This window comes from Scyliorhinus canicula, chromosome 6, assembly GCF_902713615.1.
Source record: "Scyliorhinus canicula chromosome 6, sScyCan1.1, whole genome shotgun sequence".
In the NCBI taxonomy this organism is placed as follows: Eukaryota; Metazoa; Chordata; class Chondrichthyes; order Carcharhiniformes; family Scyliorhinidae; genus Scyliorhinus; species Scyliorhinus canicula.
Window position 1 is genome coordinate 116,731,986 of NC_052151.1, and position 16,865 is coordinate 116,748,850.

The following is a 16,865-nucleotide window of genomic DNA, read 5'->3' on the forward strand; positions in this document are numbered from 1 at the left end:
TCCTCCTATGCTGGTTTTGGAGGACACTGCACTAATGCAGTCACATGCACATCGTCAAAGAAATAGTAACTTCTGTGATCATCTTTTACAGACCACTGGTGCTGGACATGGGATCTTTTGATCGATGAGAAAACAGCCCATATCATTCCAGTTAAGTCCCAAAACACCAATCTCAGATCTCTATGGCTTCCATGAAAGTTGACACTGCCCCTCAAAAAAGCAAGGATTCTTGATGTCTTAATCCTGCAGATATCTGCTGGATTTCCACACTCACCAAAGTACTCTTCATGTCCGGCCATACCTCCTTCATGGCATTGTTCATGTGGCTCTTGGATTCCTCTAATTTATCTGTGCTCTTCAGCACAAAAGGAGACTGTCTGCATTACTTGCTCAAGAGGTTTATTATCCAGAATGGTAGATAACGACTGGACTCCTGAACTATTAGTCCTTGAGCTATAAGCAGTCACTTTTGCCCCTCTGGGATAGATAGCTGCTTCAACATTATTCCGTACAATATTTGGAATCATGTTTACCTGCCTTTTCCCCATATCCTTTTGTCCCCTTTCCTTGGCCCATCTATCCAATCTAACCTTGAGTAATTATATTGGGTGAAATTTTCCAGCTCTGTGGAGGCAGGGGCAGGGCAGGAAAATGTGGCAGGCTTTTCAGAAATCCATTGCATTCGCCAGGATCGGTAGATCCTCCTTCTCTGGTGTATAATTCCATACTTTAGAAAGTAAAATACCATTTTTCTCGGGTCAATAACTGAAAAATATTTCATCACATAAGTATTGCTGTGACATTCATTTTTATTGCAGATTTCAGTCATGTTCGTGGTTTTATAAACAATGGCTTTAAAGAAATGGCAAACAATGATGGAGATATGTCAACACAGGTAGGTGGCTCAAGGGAGCAATTTAATGGAAATGAAACAGATTCCCACGTTGGGCCCGTTTAGCCAGGTGTTTCCTGGAGCTGACAGCACCGAGAACAATCCTGCTATTAAATAGGACATTTCTAAATGGCAGCCCAATCTCTGAAGCCCCCATCAGGGGCACCAGACCACCCCCCAAAGCCCCAACTTACCAATGAGGGGGTTCTTGAGCCCTCACACTCCACCTTGTAAGGGCAGGGTACCCCTGGACCTGATCCCCAGCATGGGCGAGATACCACCCGGGCACCATGGCACTCCCAGCCTGGCACCCTGACAGTGCCCCTACTCAGCATTTCAAAGGATCTCAGGAGTTTTTAAGCCTTTTCAAATGTTGTGGGCTGTTGAGAAACATGCGCATGTCAAAAAACTGCAGTTTTAAAGACATATACCTGGGGGAGCTGAACGTGGGAAAGGGACAATGTTCTTACATTGATTCTTCACTGGACTGCCTGGACTGCTCTTCAGCTGTCGGGCAGAGCAGTTCAGGGTGAGGTGGTCACTTCAGAATTAAAAGTCAGGCTAGGAGGATGATGTTGAGCAGAGGGCTGCCTGAGATCACCGTGCCAAGGGTGATCTTCAGGTTGCCAAGGGCTGGGATCTACACCTCACTCACGATGTGACAGTTGAGGAGTATTTATCTAAGATTTCCCCGATTAGTCGAGGTTGTAAGCTACCAGACAAGGTCTTGTGAATATCTAAAGTAAGACTCGCTATATGGGAGTTTTAATTATAGTATAAACAATGTGCCTTCCTTTCACTACCTTCAGTGTACAGGGTAGACTGTGACTTAGATGCTATATTTTCCTTAACTTCAACTATATATTTCTAATTCTTGAGACAGCCTCAAAGAGTGAGAATATGATGAGTCTTAGTTAAATGTCACTCTTATTTATTAAAATAGACATGGATCTGTATGGTAAAATATATACGCAATTTATTTAAAGAAAAAAGGGTAATACAAGTGTTTTGATAAATGATACCGTTTGACAGATACAGGATACGTGATGAGTTGCCTCTGAGCTTCTTTAACTAAACTTCAACTATTTGCTTAAACTATTAACATCTCATACTAACATCAACTAGTAGTTCTCAGAGCTCAATTGCAGTTTTAACACCGAGTAATATCCTAAACAGCTATCCTAAACAACTCTCCAAGCGAAACTCTGACTTTCGCAGCATTTGCTTGAATATTTATATTGTTTTTACATTCAGGGAGAGCTGGAGACTTCGAGGGGAGTTTTAGCATAGCCCCTTTTTCTGAAAGACAAGTTAACTCACCACAGTTATTTTGAGACAAATAACAGTCTCTCTCTTGGTTGACAAGGCCGTAATTTCAGAGAGGCCTATCAGGGCACCTGTTTCTAAAGAAAAAAGGTTGATACCTCCGGTAGCTATCTCCAGAAAAACACCAGCCTCCCTTCTTGGCAGGGTGTCTTGCCAAGCAGTAGCCCCATAGTAGCAAGGCCACTAGACAAGCAATAACCTCCCTTAATGGCAAGGCCACTAGACAAGCAATAACCTCCCTTAGTGGCAAGGCCACTAGACAAGCAATAACCTCCCTTAGTGGCAAGGCCACTAGACAAGCAATAACCTCCCTTAGTGGCAAGACCACTAGACAAGCAATAACCTCCCTTAGTGGCAAGGCCACTAGACAAGCAATAACCTCCCTTCCCGGCTGGGTCACTGTCTGTGCGGAGTCTGCACGTCCTCCCCGTGTGTGCGTGGGTTTCCTCCGGGTGCTCCGGTTTCCTCCCACAGTCCAAAGATGTGCGGGTTAGGTGGATTGGCCATGCTAAATTGCCCGTAGTGTCCTAAAAAGTAAGGTTAGGGGGGGGGGGGTTGTTGGGTTACGGGTACAGGGTGGATATGTGGGTTTGAGTAGGGTGATCATTGCTCGGCACAACATCGAGGGCCGAAGGGCCTGTTCTGTGCTGTACTGTTCTATGTTCTATGTACAAGCAATAACCTCCCTTAGTGGCAAGGCCACTATACAAGCAATAACCTCCCTCAGTGGCAAGGCCACTAGACTTAATGAGTTCACTGCATCTGGACTCTTACAAAGATAATACATATTTTTTAAAATATTATTGCGATAAGTAATGGTTTACATTGATAATGGACTCATCAGTCATCAGTTTTTAATATAGGGTTAAATACATGATTTAATATAGCATCAGCTCTGATCTGCTTTTAATATAGAGTGAATATATGATTTAATATAAAATCAGTTCTGATCAGCCTTTAATATAGGTGGATACCGCCACAACAGCCCGAGACCACCCAATCCCCAGTACGCTTGAACCCCCCCCCCCCCCCCCCCCCCCCCCCCCCCCGCCTCGCCCCCTCTGCAGCCTGTCAGTGGCAGAGGAACACATTAGCTGTGGACTAACCCCTTTGACCCCCTCGGGTGTACCGTGCCAGGCTAGGCTGTCACTGACAGGGTATGGTAGCCATGGTGCCAGGGGGTAGGTACACATTGACAATACCAGGGGTAGGGACTAAAGGGGGAACTAAGCTTACTGACAGGTCCAGGAGTGGAAGATAGAATTGAGAAGGCCACATGGTGCAACCCCAGCAGAAGACCATAAACTTCTGCCCATGATTTCTGATGACAAAAATCAGAAGAGTTCGAGGGTTCTAAAATATTATAGTTACTTTTGTGATTTTCAACTTTCTCTTACGCCTTTTTATATTTCCCCTTGATGTTGCACTGAGGAGCAGAATGATACTTTGGGGTACCATTGTGAGAAAGCTAAAGGCTAAGTGCCGGCTGAAACGGAAACTGCGTGGGCATTTTACTCCGCCAAAATCGGCGCCGGAACCTCACCAATTCTGGGACCGCTGAGGGGCTAGTAGCCGCGCCGGGTGAAACCCCTGGCTCCCACGCTGAAAATGGCCGGAGAATGGCAGCGGTCATGCCGTACAGCATGGCGTCGACCAGGCGCGGACCGAACCTGCGCCCCCCCTGGCCACCCCTCCACCAGTCCCCCAAGCCCTCACGAAAGCCCCAACGGGCAGGATTATGGATCCCAGCCGACTGTGACGGTGCTGGACACAGCCTGTAGTTGCCACGCCGGGTTCCCGACCGCTCAGACCACACGTCAACCTCGCAGTTGGGAACTTGGCCCATTGGGGGCGGAGCATCATGGGAGGTCCTTCCGATGACATGACAACACAGTTGCAAAGGCGTATGTCACGCAACTTGATTACGCCACTTCCGTGGGGGTGGAGCATGGGTGACCGGCATCAAACCAGCCCCGGTCCTGATTTGTGTGTTGATGCACTATCAATTACGACGAGATGAGAGTAAAGAGTAATCGAGGCTTTATTACACAGAGATGTGTGGCCTCCTACAGCTGCTTCCGAAATGGCTGCTGTACGGAGAGCACACACATTTATACTCCACCTACTGGGCGGAGCCAGCAGGCAGGGATCTACCCCCATACCTGTAGGACAGGTGCCTTACCATAATACCCTCGTATGCAGTGCAGTATATACAATATAATACAGCAGTGGTGACTATCACAGGCGTCAGAATGGATTCTCGCCCGATCACCAATTACGATATTGGCATCGGGCCACGGAGAATCCCGCCCAAAATCTTTTATGACGTTTTTGCTGTGCACTTGGTCTGCAGACTGCGGGAGAGCCAAAGGTAACCAGGTTGACAATTTCCTGCCATTTTGTAAGAGACTGCTTCAGGGGAGGGGGTGTGGAGTGACAGCTAGCCATCTGCAATTGGAAGATAGTTACTCAAGCTAATTAAAGGGCCTTTTAACTCCACTCTCCTGATGCCAAATAACATTTTCCAGTCAGCATGTAGACCTCGGCTAAAGCCAGAGCTCTGTCATTGTATGGAGGCAGCCTCCTGGTGGCAGACCAGAACCCATCACTCCATCATTCAAAGTTTATCCCAACACCCTGCAGTTGCAAGAACCATAGTGTGACAGCTGAGGATACTGTCTGCCCTGCAGAGGGGATCTCCCTCCACAATTATAGTTTGACAGATGTGGCCATTTTTTAACATTTTGAAGATTCTTCAGACGGCACCTCCAACTTGAGGCACCCTCACTTTCTCCAATCTACATTGCAATGCCCCATCTCTGCCAATGGGGTTGCTTATCTGTCAATACTAGAGGGTGTCATGCTGGCCTCCCGGCCACAGAAGCCCACCAACCTCATTAGTCAGGTCTAATGCTTTTCCCTCACTCATTAGCAAGTCTCTGCAATCTGAGGGCTTTTTGTTCGTTATTCAAAGAACATTGCTGGTAAGGCCAGCATTTATTGCCAATCCCAAATTGCCCTTGAGCAATTAATGGTGAGTCATCTTCTGGAACTGCTGCAGTCCTTGTGTGAACAGTATTATCAGATAGGGAGCTCCAGCATTTTGACCCAGTGGTGACAGGTGATAAGTTTCCAATTCAGGAAGGAAGGTGTGTGACTTGGAGGAATACAGATTCCTCGGATGAGCGGGAGGATGGTAGGTGGCAATCAGCAAAATGTTTCCGGCTCCATGTTTGATCGGATGCCATGAAACTAGTGGGTCAGGTCATACCCGTGGATGGTAATGGTGGAGTCTGGATTGACTTTGAAGTATAAATCAGTGAATATGACTGTCAGCCTGTTGATCACGTGCAGGACAGCTGTCTCAACTTTGGCACAAACTCCGAAATGTTAGACTGGGATGGCTGTGCCTTGACTGTATCTGAATACAGTGCCTTGATTGAATCTAGCATGGCCCAACTGTTTTGTTCTCATTGAAGAATTTTGTTGCACTTTTGATGTAACTCAATGGCTTGATCAGGCATTTCAGAAGCAGTTACAAGAGTCGACCGCATTGCTGGAGTCACGTGTCAGCCAGACTAGCTAAGGAGAACGGATTTCTTTCTCGAAACGACATTGGTGAAAAAGATGGCAATCCAGTAGTTTCACCGTCACCATTACTTAAAGTAGCTTTTTATTTAATACTCATCCATATAATTAAATGAATTTAAATATCCAGCTGCTCTTGTATCATTTGCACACTATTTTCTGAATCATTAGTTAAGGACGTGCTGTTAGATAATTTGGACATTCTGAATTTCCCTCTGTGTACCCAAACAGGCACCGGAATGTGGCGACCAGGGGCTTTTCACAGTAACTTCATTGCAGTGTTAATGTAAGCCTACTTGTGACAATAATAAAAATTATATTTTAGGGCCGAATCCACTGCAGGAAAGTTTATGGCCCGCTCTTCCTAACAGATCCCCTTTTTACTTATCTTACAATCATTTCATGTACGTAATTATCTGATCTATTGAGCTGCTCGTAGAAAAATACTTTTCACTGTACCTTGGTACACGTGACAATAAACAAAATCCAATCTCCCCCCAGGTCTCTGGATCCTTGTCATATCATTGCTATTATGTTACCTCACCCGTATTAACCTACCAAGGCCAATTTTCTTCTAACATCCCCATAAATTTGCAAAGTGCAACTGAAAGGATTTTCTAAGGATATTTTGCTTTACCTGAATTACTCACAAATTCTAATCGAGTGTCATACGTACTTTTAAAAAATAGGGACCAGAATTTGCCATCTCGCATGAAGATTTTCTGAAGATTGTGCTTCCCACAATCCATACGAATGACACTATTGTCTTCATCTTTACTTTAGATGGTATGTAATAAAATTATTCACAATTGATTCATGATATTGTTCTGATCTGTCTCATGCACTCTAAGAACCTGTATTTTTTGTTCTTTTGAAGAAGGTGAAGTTTCAGAAATCGAGAAAATAGCACATCAGATTAAGGTGTCAACAGACAACTTGTTTGCAATCTCACATGGAACTGTATGGCAGCACATGCCAGTAAGTAGCCACATGTTACTAATCAATAAATACAATAATGCTTTGTCGATGCAATGCATATTTCAACAATATCTCACTACTTTACTAGAATAATGTGGTTCGCAACACTTATAATTTGGTAAGCTATTGTTCAGACTATTGAAGTGAGATATTGCATACTAAAACCAATTATCTCTTGGGATTATATTACATCAAAACAACAACAGGAGTCAGCACTTTTTCTCTTCTTCAGATTCTTCCAAGCTATTCCATGTTCAAGCAGTTAATATAGTGGAGTGAATGTATTAGCAAATTTGAGGATGAACCTAGAATAATACGCAATAGTTCCTATGAATGTTCTCTGGTCTCTTTGCTTTCAAAATCCCTTCAACCTTCTGCACTGGGTGGATACCTTCACCATATCTTTGATGACTCAGGTATGTTGCACTTGACACCATGAAGCAATACTTTTCATTTCTAGCTTGGATGGCATTAGAACATCATCTAAGAAGCAGCCCACTCCCTTCATTCCATTTAGTCCCCAATCCAAGATGCCCGATAATACAATAGGAGCAGCACACACACCACATGGTAACCTTCAATACTAGTACTGGTGTGTACGAATGGTGAGAAATTCCTTGCCTTTGTCAGTCAACTATAATTGCAAATATGCATTTGACACATCTATCCTATTGAACATCTTTCATTGGGACATAAGAAATAAGAGCAGGAGAAGACCATAAGACCTGTCAAGGCTGCTCTGCCATTTAGTATGATCATGGCTGATCTTTTTTTAATATAAATTTAGAGTACCCAATTCATTTTTTCCAATTAAGGGGCAATTTAGCATGGCCAATCCACCTACCTTGCACATCTTTGGGTTGTGGGAGTGAAACCCACGCAAAAACGAGGAGAATGTGCAAACTCCACACATACAGTGACGCAGAGCCGGGATCGAACCTTGGACCTCAGCGCCGTGAAGCTGCAGGGCTAGATCATGGCTGATCTTAGACTTCAAATCCACTTTCCTGCCCACTCCCCATCACTCGATTTCTTGAGAGACTAAAAGCCATCTCAGCCTTAAATATATTCAATGCTGGCGTACCCTCAACCCAGCAAAGTAGAGAATTCCAAATGTTCACAACCATTTAAGTGAAGAAATTTCTCTTTGTCACAGTGCTAAATGTATGGCCCATCCTGAAACTGTGTTCCATTCTGAAATTGTGTTTCTTTGTTGTAGATTCCCAAGCAAGGGGCAACAATATCTCATTATTTACACTGTCAAGCCCCTTCATAATATTAACCTTTCAATGAGATCATCTCTTATTCTTTTAAACTCCAGAGAATATAAACACAATTTACTCAGCCGCTCATCATAGGACAATAGGACAACCTTTTCATCCCAATAATCAATTTATTGAACCTTCACTGTACAGCATCCAATGCAACTATGTTTTTCTTTAAATATGGAGACCAAAGCTGTGTAGTATTTCAGCTGTGGTCCTCATGAAAGCACCATGGTATTCTATATCGTAGTATGTCGGTTTAGCTCAGTTGGCTGGACAGCTGATTTGTGATGCAGAGCAAGGCCAACAGTGTGAGTTCAACTCCCGTACCGGCTGAGGTTATTCATAAAGGCCCTGTCTTTTCAACCTTGCACAAGCTGTGGTGACACTCAGGTTAAATCAGCACCAATCAGCTCTCCCCCTCAAAAGGGGAAAGCAGCCTATGGTTATCTGGGACTATGGTGACTTTAGTATTCTAGCAATTCTTTAATCTTGTAATTCCAATCTCTCTGCAATAAAGGTTAACATACTAATTGCCTTCCTCATTTTACCTGCAGGCTAACTCAGGAGAGCTCTTCTGTACTTGATAAAAGCAAATTACTGCGGATGCTGAAATCTGAAGGCAAAGAGAAAATGCTGGAAAATCTCAGCAGGTCTGGCAACATCTGTAAGAAGAGAAAAGAACTAATGTTTCGATTCCAGGTGACCCTTTAACCCCTGGCAAAGGGTCATCTGGGCTTGAAACGTTAGCTCTTTTCTCTCCCTACAGATGCTGCCAGACCCGCTGAGATTTTCCAGCATTTTCTCTTTGAGCTCTTCTATACACCTGGGTGCCACCTGGGGAATTCAGCTCCTGACCTTATTACAGCCTTGGTTGAGACTTAAGCAAAGGAGCTGAACTCAAGAGCTGAGGTGAGAGTGACTGTCCTTGACATCAAGGCACCATTTGACCAAGTATGGTATCAAAGAACCCTTGCAAAACTGAAGACAATGGGAGTCAGGGGGAAAAAGCAGGGGGAAAAGAAAAAGTGGACATGCCTCCAGGTTAAAATCATAGGGCATTGATTTCAGTGAGGCACTTCCAAACATGCCGCAACTTTGGCAAGAGATCAGTGGAATTATCTCCCACCATTGTTCCCCAACACCACCACCCCGAGAAATAATATAAACTGTTCTCTGTTGCTGGGACTAGAGATGGGAGAAGAGATGTAGGTGAAGTTTGAGCGGTAAATGTTAGAGGTGGATGGATGTTCTGGAGTTGTATTTGATCATATTAGAGAATCGAAGAAAGATTCTGCAGAACTTTGCCTCAGGAGATTAAGAGGCTCAGGTTGAGCCCATTACAGGTAGACTGTAGATAATCTACTTATGACCATTTCTTGTTCCTTGCTTTCTTAAGGCTTTTTTTTCTTTTTCTATTAATTGCCAGAAGGAGCTTAAGGAATTATTTTCTATCACAATCAGTGTCACTTGGCCAGTAACACTGTCTAACTATGAAGGGTGCTATATTCAGGTAATACCCATCACTACCTAACCATTTTGGACTATCATGAATATTACTGATCGCTAAGGGTCTGTAATGATCATTAAAAACTACACTGTTCTTCACAGATGTTTCAGCGTGAACTGAGTACAAAATGGATACTGAATGCAATTAGTACAGGTGCACATGTGTTGAAAGGGAAAGTCTACTACAATTATATGATTGACTTGAAAGTCAGTAACTCCAAATTATTTGGACGGGCTTTGTACATCATCCAGGTAGGGTGATATAGATAAAGTTGTGTTTTCAAAATCATCCCAAACTTAATATTAAATGTTCACAAATTTATATGATAGCTACCTCTTGCTGTAAAATTATAGTTTTAATTAAACTCCCTGTTCAAAAATAATGTGGGTAATGGGAACTATATAGTTGTGTGTTCACCTTTCAGCTTAGCCTTTTCCCCAGTATGTTGCATTTTGCCTGTGTTTTCCTGGTGAAACTTTCCAATCTACTCAAGGAATATCGATCAATGCCAGACAATAATCATAAAACAAAACTGGAAGACTATGTTCACTTTACATTCTCTATCATTGCTGATTAAAACTGACCATTTCTGCAACACAATTAGCCCAGCTAATTCTTCTTGGTCAACATTACAAGTCAGAAGTCCAAAGCCTCCTGTTCTGCAGTCGGGACCAGCATAAGACTGTGTCATTCCGTTTTAGAAATGGATTTTAATGAAATTTATGGGCGGGATTCACGGCCCGCCTGGGCCGGTAGCAGGATCCTCCGTTCCTGCAGCCGGCTAATGAGGTTTCCCATTATGGCCATCCCACACCTCTGGAAACGCGCGGGCGTGAGTGCGCTGCCAACGAAGAGGAGGATCCCGCCGACGGAGAATCCCGCAGTATATCTTCAGATCAAAATTCCAATATCAACATAATCTCATGCTTATCTCTCAGAAAACGTTGAGATGATAGGCAGTTAAATTACTTTTTTTTTTAAATCGAGAGCCTTGTTGAAGGACCTGGATTCACACTGCAAAACATCATCAAAACTGGTGAAAGAATGAGAGGAGACATTTCATCATTTTTGTTTCCAGCAGGACAACCCCTATAATCTTTGACCTGTAACTCAACCTGGAAAATAATCTCTGAGATAAATTAGTAGTTCTCGGGTTGCATCAAACTTAAAAATGTATAGACTGTAGCAATTGGCTATGGCTGCTCTCCAAATGTTTCTGCCCCATCGGCAACGATACCACCTCTGGTGGAACCAGACAGTCCCACCTTTAAGTATTTAGCATAAAATAGGATGGCGACCTGCTGAGCTGTTAAATTGTTAATACTTCAATAATTAATTTAGAAATACAATATTCAAGCAGAAATAGTATCGTATTTATTTCATAAAGAGTGTTTGAATGGTGTTTAATAAAAATTTGACAACAATTCCAAATTGATACAATACCGAAAATGAGATGTTGGACGATGTTTATTGAGCACTGTGAATAGTCAGAAAATCAGCACAACTAACTGAGCTTGTGACGCTACACTGAAAAGCATTAAATATTGCATTACCTCCACTTCTGGTTTTAACCAGCTCATAGAACAAAAAATAAACTCAAGTAAGAATGAACAAACTAATCTTTCAACTTTGCAATTGATGGGCCAGAGAACAAAATTGCTTATAATTTGGCACAATTTGACAATCTCACTTGGAGACCCATTGAACCACTTAAGTGCAAAAGTATTCTGGGGTTAGAGTTGACACAGGGCAGAGAAATTTTGAATTGAATTTTAACCACAAAAACATGGGAGGTAAGCATTTTTAAAATATCCCTATTGAAACCCCTCCCATCATCATTTTCCCCGGGACTGATTACCCCCACCCAAGGGAGCAGATCCCATCCCCATAACTTGAAAATTCAGACCCCCGCTTGGAAAAACCATCCCTGTTAGGAGGGGGGTCCTTACTCTCGCTCCAGCCTTACAAAGCACAATTTGATAGTAATTAATGTTGACATTGGTTTAAAAACTAGGAAAGTCATTCCCCAGTGCTAACCTCTCTCATTTTGTTGAGAGTAAAAATCAAAAACTTAAAACTAGGTAGCCTCGGTAGTGGGCAGCATGGTAGCACAGTGGTTAGCACAGTTGCTTCACAGCTCTAGGGTCCCACGTGCAATTCCCGGCTTGGGTCACTCTCTGTGCGGTGTCTGCACGTTCTCCCCATGTCTGCATGGGTTTCTTCCGGGTGCTCCGGTTTTCCTCCCGCAGTCCAAAGATGTGCAGGTTAGGTGGATTGGCCATGATAAATTGCCCTTAGTGTCCAAAATAAAAAGTTCGCTGGGGTTACTGGGTTACGGGGATAGGGTGGAGGCGTAGGGTGCTCTTTCCAAGAGCTGGTGCAGACTCGATGGGCCGAATGGCCTCCTTCTGCACTGTAAATTCTCTCATTCTATGATCCCTAATAAGCAGTGATTGACATAAAGCTGTACATTTATATTCTTTTCTTTCATTAGATGTTTACAGGCCAGACCCGGCCCAAATGTTTTGAGAGATTGTTACAGGCTATTTATGAAACAGATGAATTAAGTGAAAAAATCAAAAATTTGGAAATTTCAAAACACATTCAGCGTGCTGCAACAATGAACCAGGTAAGAAGAATAAACTTCTAAATTGTGGAGCTAGCTCACCAGAAGCTTTTCATCCTCAGAAACTAATCGCCAATCCTAAGTGGAAACACAGTTAGAATACAGTGTCAGTTGCATCCGCTGGAATCAGCAAACCTGCTATTTGCATATTCCAGGCATGTTAGTAATTTAGAGATCATAAAAAGATGTAACCCAGATCAAAAATTCAATACAACACGATAAATGTTCACCAAATTAACAATATATTGGGGAGAGAAAATGCAGATGCAGAGAGCAAGAGTGAAAAGAAGGAAAACTGAGCTTGCTAGTTGAGTTATTTCCCCAGCTTTTCTAATGCTGCTACTCATTCCTTCCCTCACTGTTACACCTAGGATTCAAACTTTGGATAACAGCTAAAAAAAAAGCTGGCCGTCTCCTTTAATTGCAGACAGCGCAGGGCAGAATCTTAACCACTAAGGTGGGGAGGGTTCAGGGCTTAAAGTCCCAAAAAGGAAACCGGACATGATTTTGTCCATTTGCATGTATAGTCCTTTGTCAGTGTCTCTTCTCTGTTTGGTCAGTCCTGTAAAGAAAGTTACTTGTCTTCTGGATTTCTAACAAAGGACATTTATCTGAACTGCTAACCCGCTTCTTCATTTCTGGATGCAGATGGTCCTTCTGCATATTTCCAAAATCTTGTTTCATAGAATCCCTACAGTGCAGAAGGAGTCCATTCAGCCCATCGTGTCTACACCTTCCCTCTGAAAGCGCACCCAACCTAGGCCTAATCCCCAGCCCTATCCCCGTAACCTTACCTAATCTTTGTACATTTAGGGGCAATTTAGCATGGCCAATCCACATAGCCTGCACATCTTTGGATTGTAGAAAGAAACCGGAGCACCCGGAGGAAACCCACACAGACATGGGGGTGAATATACAAACTCCACACAGTCACCCAAGGTCAAAATCGAACCTAGGTCCCTGGCGCTGTGAGGCAGCAGTGCTAACCATTGTGACACCGTGCCGCCTCCAGCATTTAGACTTTTTTTAGCATCTCTAATGATAAAGGAAACTAACATTACAGTAACACCGTGCAGTGTCACAGAAAGGAAGATTCAGGATCAAAATAACAACTACCCTTATTTGGGTTTATTGTCCTCTGAGGGAAAGCTGCAATTCCAGGTCTGCTTTTTCTCTGAATTATTGTATGTCGGCAAAGCTGGTGAAGCTGCATTTAGGATCCATTCTCAAGAACAATTACTTTTGGGTTGGACACCTACTCTTAGAATAATGTCAGGCACAGAGAACATTGTTTCCACTTACCCGTGTTCTTCTTTTCTGTGACTAATCAACTGGCCTTTACTTGAGTCTTATTTTCAAGTTACAGAAAACAATAATTTCCAGTTGCTTAGTATATGCATGCTGGACATCACCCCAGTTGCTCCTTCTGTCGAACACTCTTCCTCTAACTGAACAGGTTACTCGTTTACTACTGCTATACAGGGGCAGACTATTTTCTCCCACTGGAGATGATTCACCTCTTATTTGAGCTCGTGCGGGGAGTGGGTGTCGAGAGGCGATTCACAACCCTTGCCATGCAAAGTTATGCATGATGGGTGTAATATTCTCTGTATGCACGGATGGCGAGGTCTTTGTTGTTGAAGCGCTCAGAGAACATATGGCTTTGTAAATTAACAAAACTGTTTATTAATTAATTAGAAAAGACTAAAGGGTTTCTATGATGTTTACTAAGATTACAGTTGGATACGTTGGCTAAATACAAACAACTATTATAAATTACTGTTGACTCAGGAGCTGCTCGATCTGTCACTGCACTTTGTGCCTGCTGTCCATCTTCTGTGTCTCTCTGTGCTGTTCAGGAGAATACGTCCTGTCTCCCATGTGGCCTGTCTTCCAGTGACCTACTCCTGTAGCCACGCCACCTGTGTTGGATGCTAGAATTGTAATCCATGCAAGCAGGCACGAATGTTTATATATAAAGTAGTTATTATGTTATATACATAAATGATATTCCACATATCATTACAACAGGAATTGCAAGGATTTTCCTCATGAATCCTGCTATCAGACCACCATGTTGAGGGGGTGGCCAGACAGCAAGATCTGGCGGTTGGCCTCCCTCCCCTTCGCACACAAATCCTGCACTCCCCCAAACACGGAATTTGCCGGGTCAACTGCCCCCTGCCCCACAGTACGCATGCATGAATGTGACCTGATCCATCCCACCAACCTTCCACCAGAGACCCACATAACAAAGACCCCATAACAAAGACCTCCACCAAAGACCCCCATAACAGAGACACTCACTAGCAAGCCACACCAGAGAGCACATAACAGAGATCTTCCATGACAGAGACCACACCTATCACCTTGATTATCCTGCGAATAGATGAGGGTTTCCAGATAGGCAGGGTAGATGGCTATATCTACATGATCAGGAGACCTCAGAGCATTTCAAGGCCACTGGCAGCAGTCAACAGTTTAAATAGTAAGCAGCCTGTAAGTAACACCTGAGGGGTGAGTTGCTGGTCTTTTACAGCAGCAATGGGAGGTTCAGCCACGGAACCCCGATCCCGAGGGGGCACCCCGCGTCCACAAGTTACACTAAGTCAGTTCCCACTAGTTCCAGAGCTCCAGGCATACACCCCCCACCAAGACTGAAGACACTGAGAAAGGTACTTACCTCTTTACTCCCCCTCAAAGTCCATGGCGCAAGTCCCCTATATGTAAATACTTGCGCCAAATCACATTCATGTGATTCCTGACTGGGCGGGGTGGAGCAAAACAGGATTTTTTGGGCTTCCAGTCTGTGAATTGCATTCGAATGAATATATAGGAGCTGTTTGTAAGTTCTTACCAGCACGGAGCGGGATACCCGCTATGGCTAACTGGGCAGGACTTGGATGGGCCTGCCAACTGCTGCTGATCACATTTTTGGCCTGAAGCAGGGTTCTCCACCTGATCCGGATTCCCGATCTTAGCAAGCAGCACAGGGGTGGGTAGCTGGTGGCCAGGGCACCCGGACATGGCGTCCGGTATGGGTGCTGGTATTTGGTGCAGGGTGGAGGGCACTCCTACCCAGGGTGGGGACACAGGGTTACGGGTGTTTGGGACGGGGATCAGTGCCGCCTTCAGGAGGTTGTGCAGTTTTTTGCACCACTCCTGTACAGTCCTGGCAGTGGGGCCCACGACACTCACAGCATCTAAAACCTGTGCCCAGGCCTGATGTACGGCAGCAGCTGGCAACCACCTTCCCACTCTAGGGTACAGGGCAGGCAACTTTCATCCACGGCATCCAGCAGGGTCTCGAGCTAGCCTCCGCAAATCGGGGTGCCGCTCTCCTTGCCGCCTTCTTGTAGGCTGGGAGGAGAGTGTGTGGGGAGTGGACTGCTAATGTGCGGCTTCAGCTTGTCATCCTCTCGAATGTCAAACCTGACTCCGGCGTATCCGACACCGGATCTCAATGGAATCGATCATGCTTCACGTGGCGCCAGCGCTAACCCATTAACGGTTGATGAATTGCTCCGGGGTCAGCGCCAATTTTGCTGTCGTAGAAGTCTACTGATTCTGTCCCAGTGTCAGGACTTAAGGCGGGATTTTCCATTGGCTGGCACCAAAAGTGGGAAATGCAATTATGCGGAGAATAGGTTCGATGCCAAAATCATGGCAGGTGCTAATCTGGTGCCAAATCGCAATTCTCTGTCACCTCGACAACGTGTCAATGCGTTCCGGAATGCATTCTCCGCCTCTGGCACCGACAGGGCCAGGAGTGCTGGGATGGGGAGGGGTGGGACATGCCGTGACGGCAGCCACAGTGCCAACCGGGGCCACCATATAGCCCGTTGGACTTGATTTGACAAGGGGTATGGTCAGACACCAGCTGCACGTTCATCGAAAGGGTACCCTTTCGGTTTGTGCAGAGTGGCCTGTCATCTGCAGGCGCTCGTAGGGGGACATGCATCCTGCCAATCACCCCCTGGACCTGGGGCATCTCGCCGATGGCGGTGAATCCTGTTGCCCAGATATCCTGGTGGGCTCTGTCCACATTGAAATGGATGTATTGAGCCATTTGGGCATATAGGGTCTCCGCGACGGCACGGTGCACTTGTGCACCGAGGTCTCTGATCCCGGACAGGTCCCCACTTGGCCCCTGGAAAGTCCCTGTGGCGGAGACGTTCAGGGCAACCGTCACCTTGATGGCCTCCAGGAGTGGGTGTCCTCCCCCATACTCCCGCAGTGCCAGGTGTACCGTCATCTGGCAGATATGTCGCACTGTCTCTCTGCTCAGCAGGAGTCATCAATGGCATGCCCAGTCTGGCAGGTCCTCGAATGACAAGTGCTGCCGGTAGACGCGAGGCCTCATGTGGCGCATCCTTGGCACCTTCTCCACAGCCTGTTTGGCATCCGACTCTCCATCCTGTGCGGCTACCTCCTGTCCCTCAGCAGCATGCTCCACTGTTGCATGCTCCACTGCTGCATGCTCCACTGTTGCATGCTCCACTGTTGCACGCTCTGCTGCTGCAGCTTCCCCCTCCTCCTTGAGAAGCGCCAGCTTGTACAGCTGCACGGCATCCCCCAGGGCTGCGGCGACTAGGAGGAAAGCCACCATTGCTGGTTGTATTCCAATATCCATTGTCTGCAGTTGGTGAAAGGCCGACGTGTTAGCAGGGTGCATACCCA

At 45.1% G+C, this 16,865-nt stretch overlaps 1 protein-coding gene and 1 long non-coding RNA gene across 4 annotated transcripts in view; one reads left to right on the plus strand and one right to left on the minus strand.

Annotated features, from left to right (window-relative positions):
- gckr (glucokinase (hexokinase 4) regulator) overlaps positions 1-16,865 on the plus strand; it is a 134,985-nt gene that overhangs the window by 113,749 nt on the left and 4,371 nt on the right. For all 3 annotated transcript variants that reach the window (XM_038799951.1, XM_038799950.1, XM_038799952.1), the window contains 6 exons: positions 819-895; positions 6,496-6,592; positions 6,684-6,784; positions 9,479-9,562; positions 9,661-9,810; positions 12,054-12,188. In XM_038799951.1, the coding sequence (XP_038655879.1) occupies positions 819-895; positions 6,496-6,592; positions 6,684-6,784; positions 9,479-9,562; positions 9,661-9,810; positions 12,054-12,188 (644 nt within the window). The remainder of the gene's footprint in view (positions 1-818; positions 896-6,495; positions 6,593-6,683; positions 6,785-9,478; positions 9,563-9,660; positions 9,811-12,053; positions 12,189-16,865) is intronic.
- Positions 1-16,865, minus strand: part of LOC119967426 — a 92,511-nt gene that overhangs the window by 55,725 nt on the left and 19,921 nt on the right. The gene's annotated exons all lie outside the window — the stretch shown is intronic.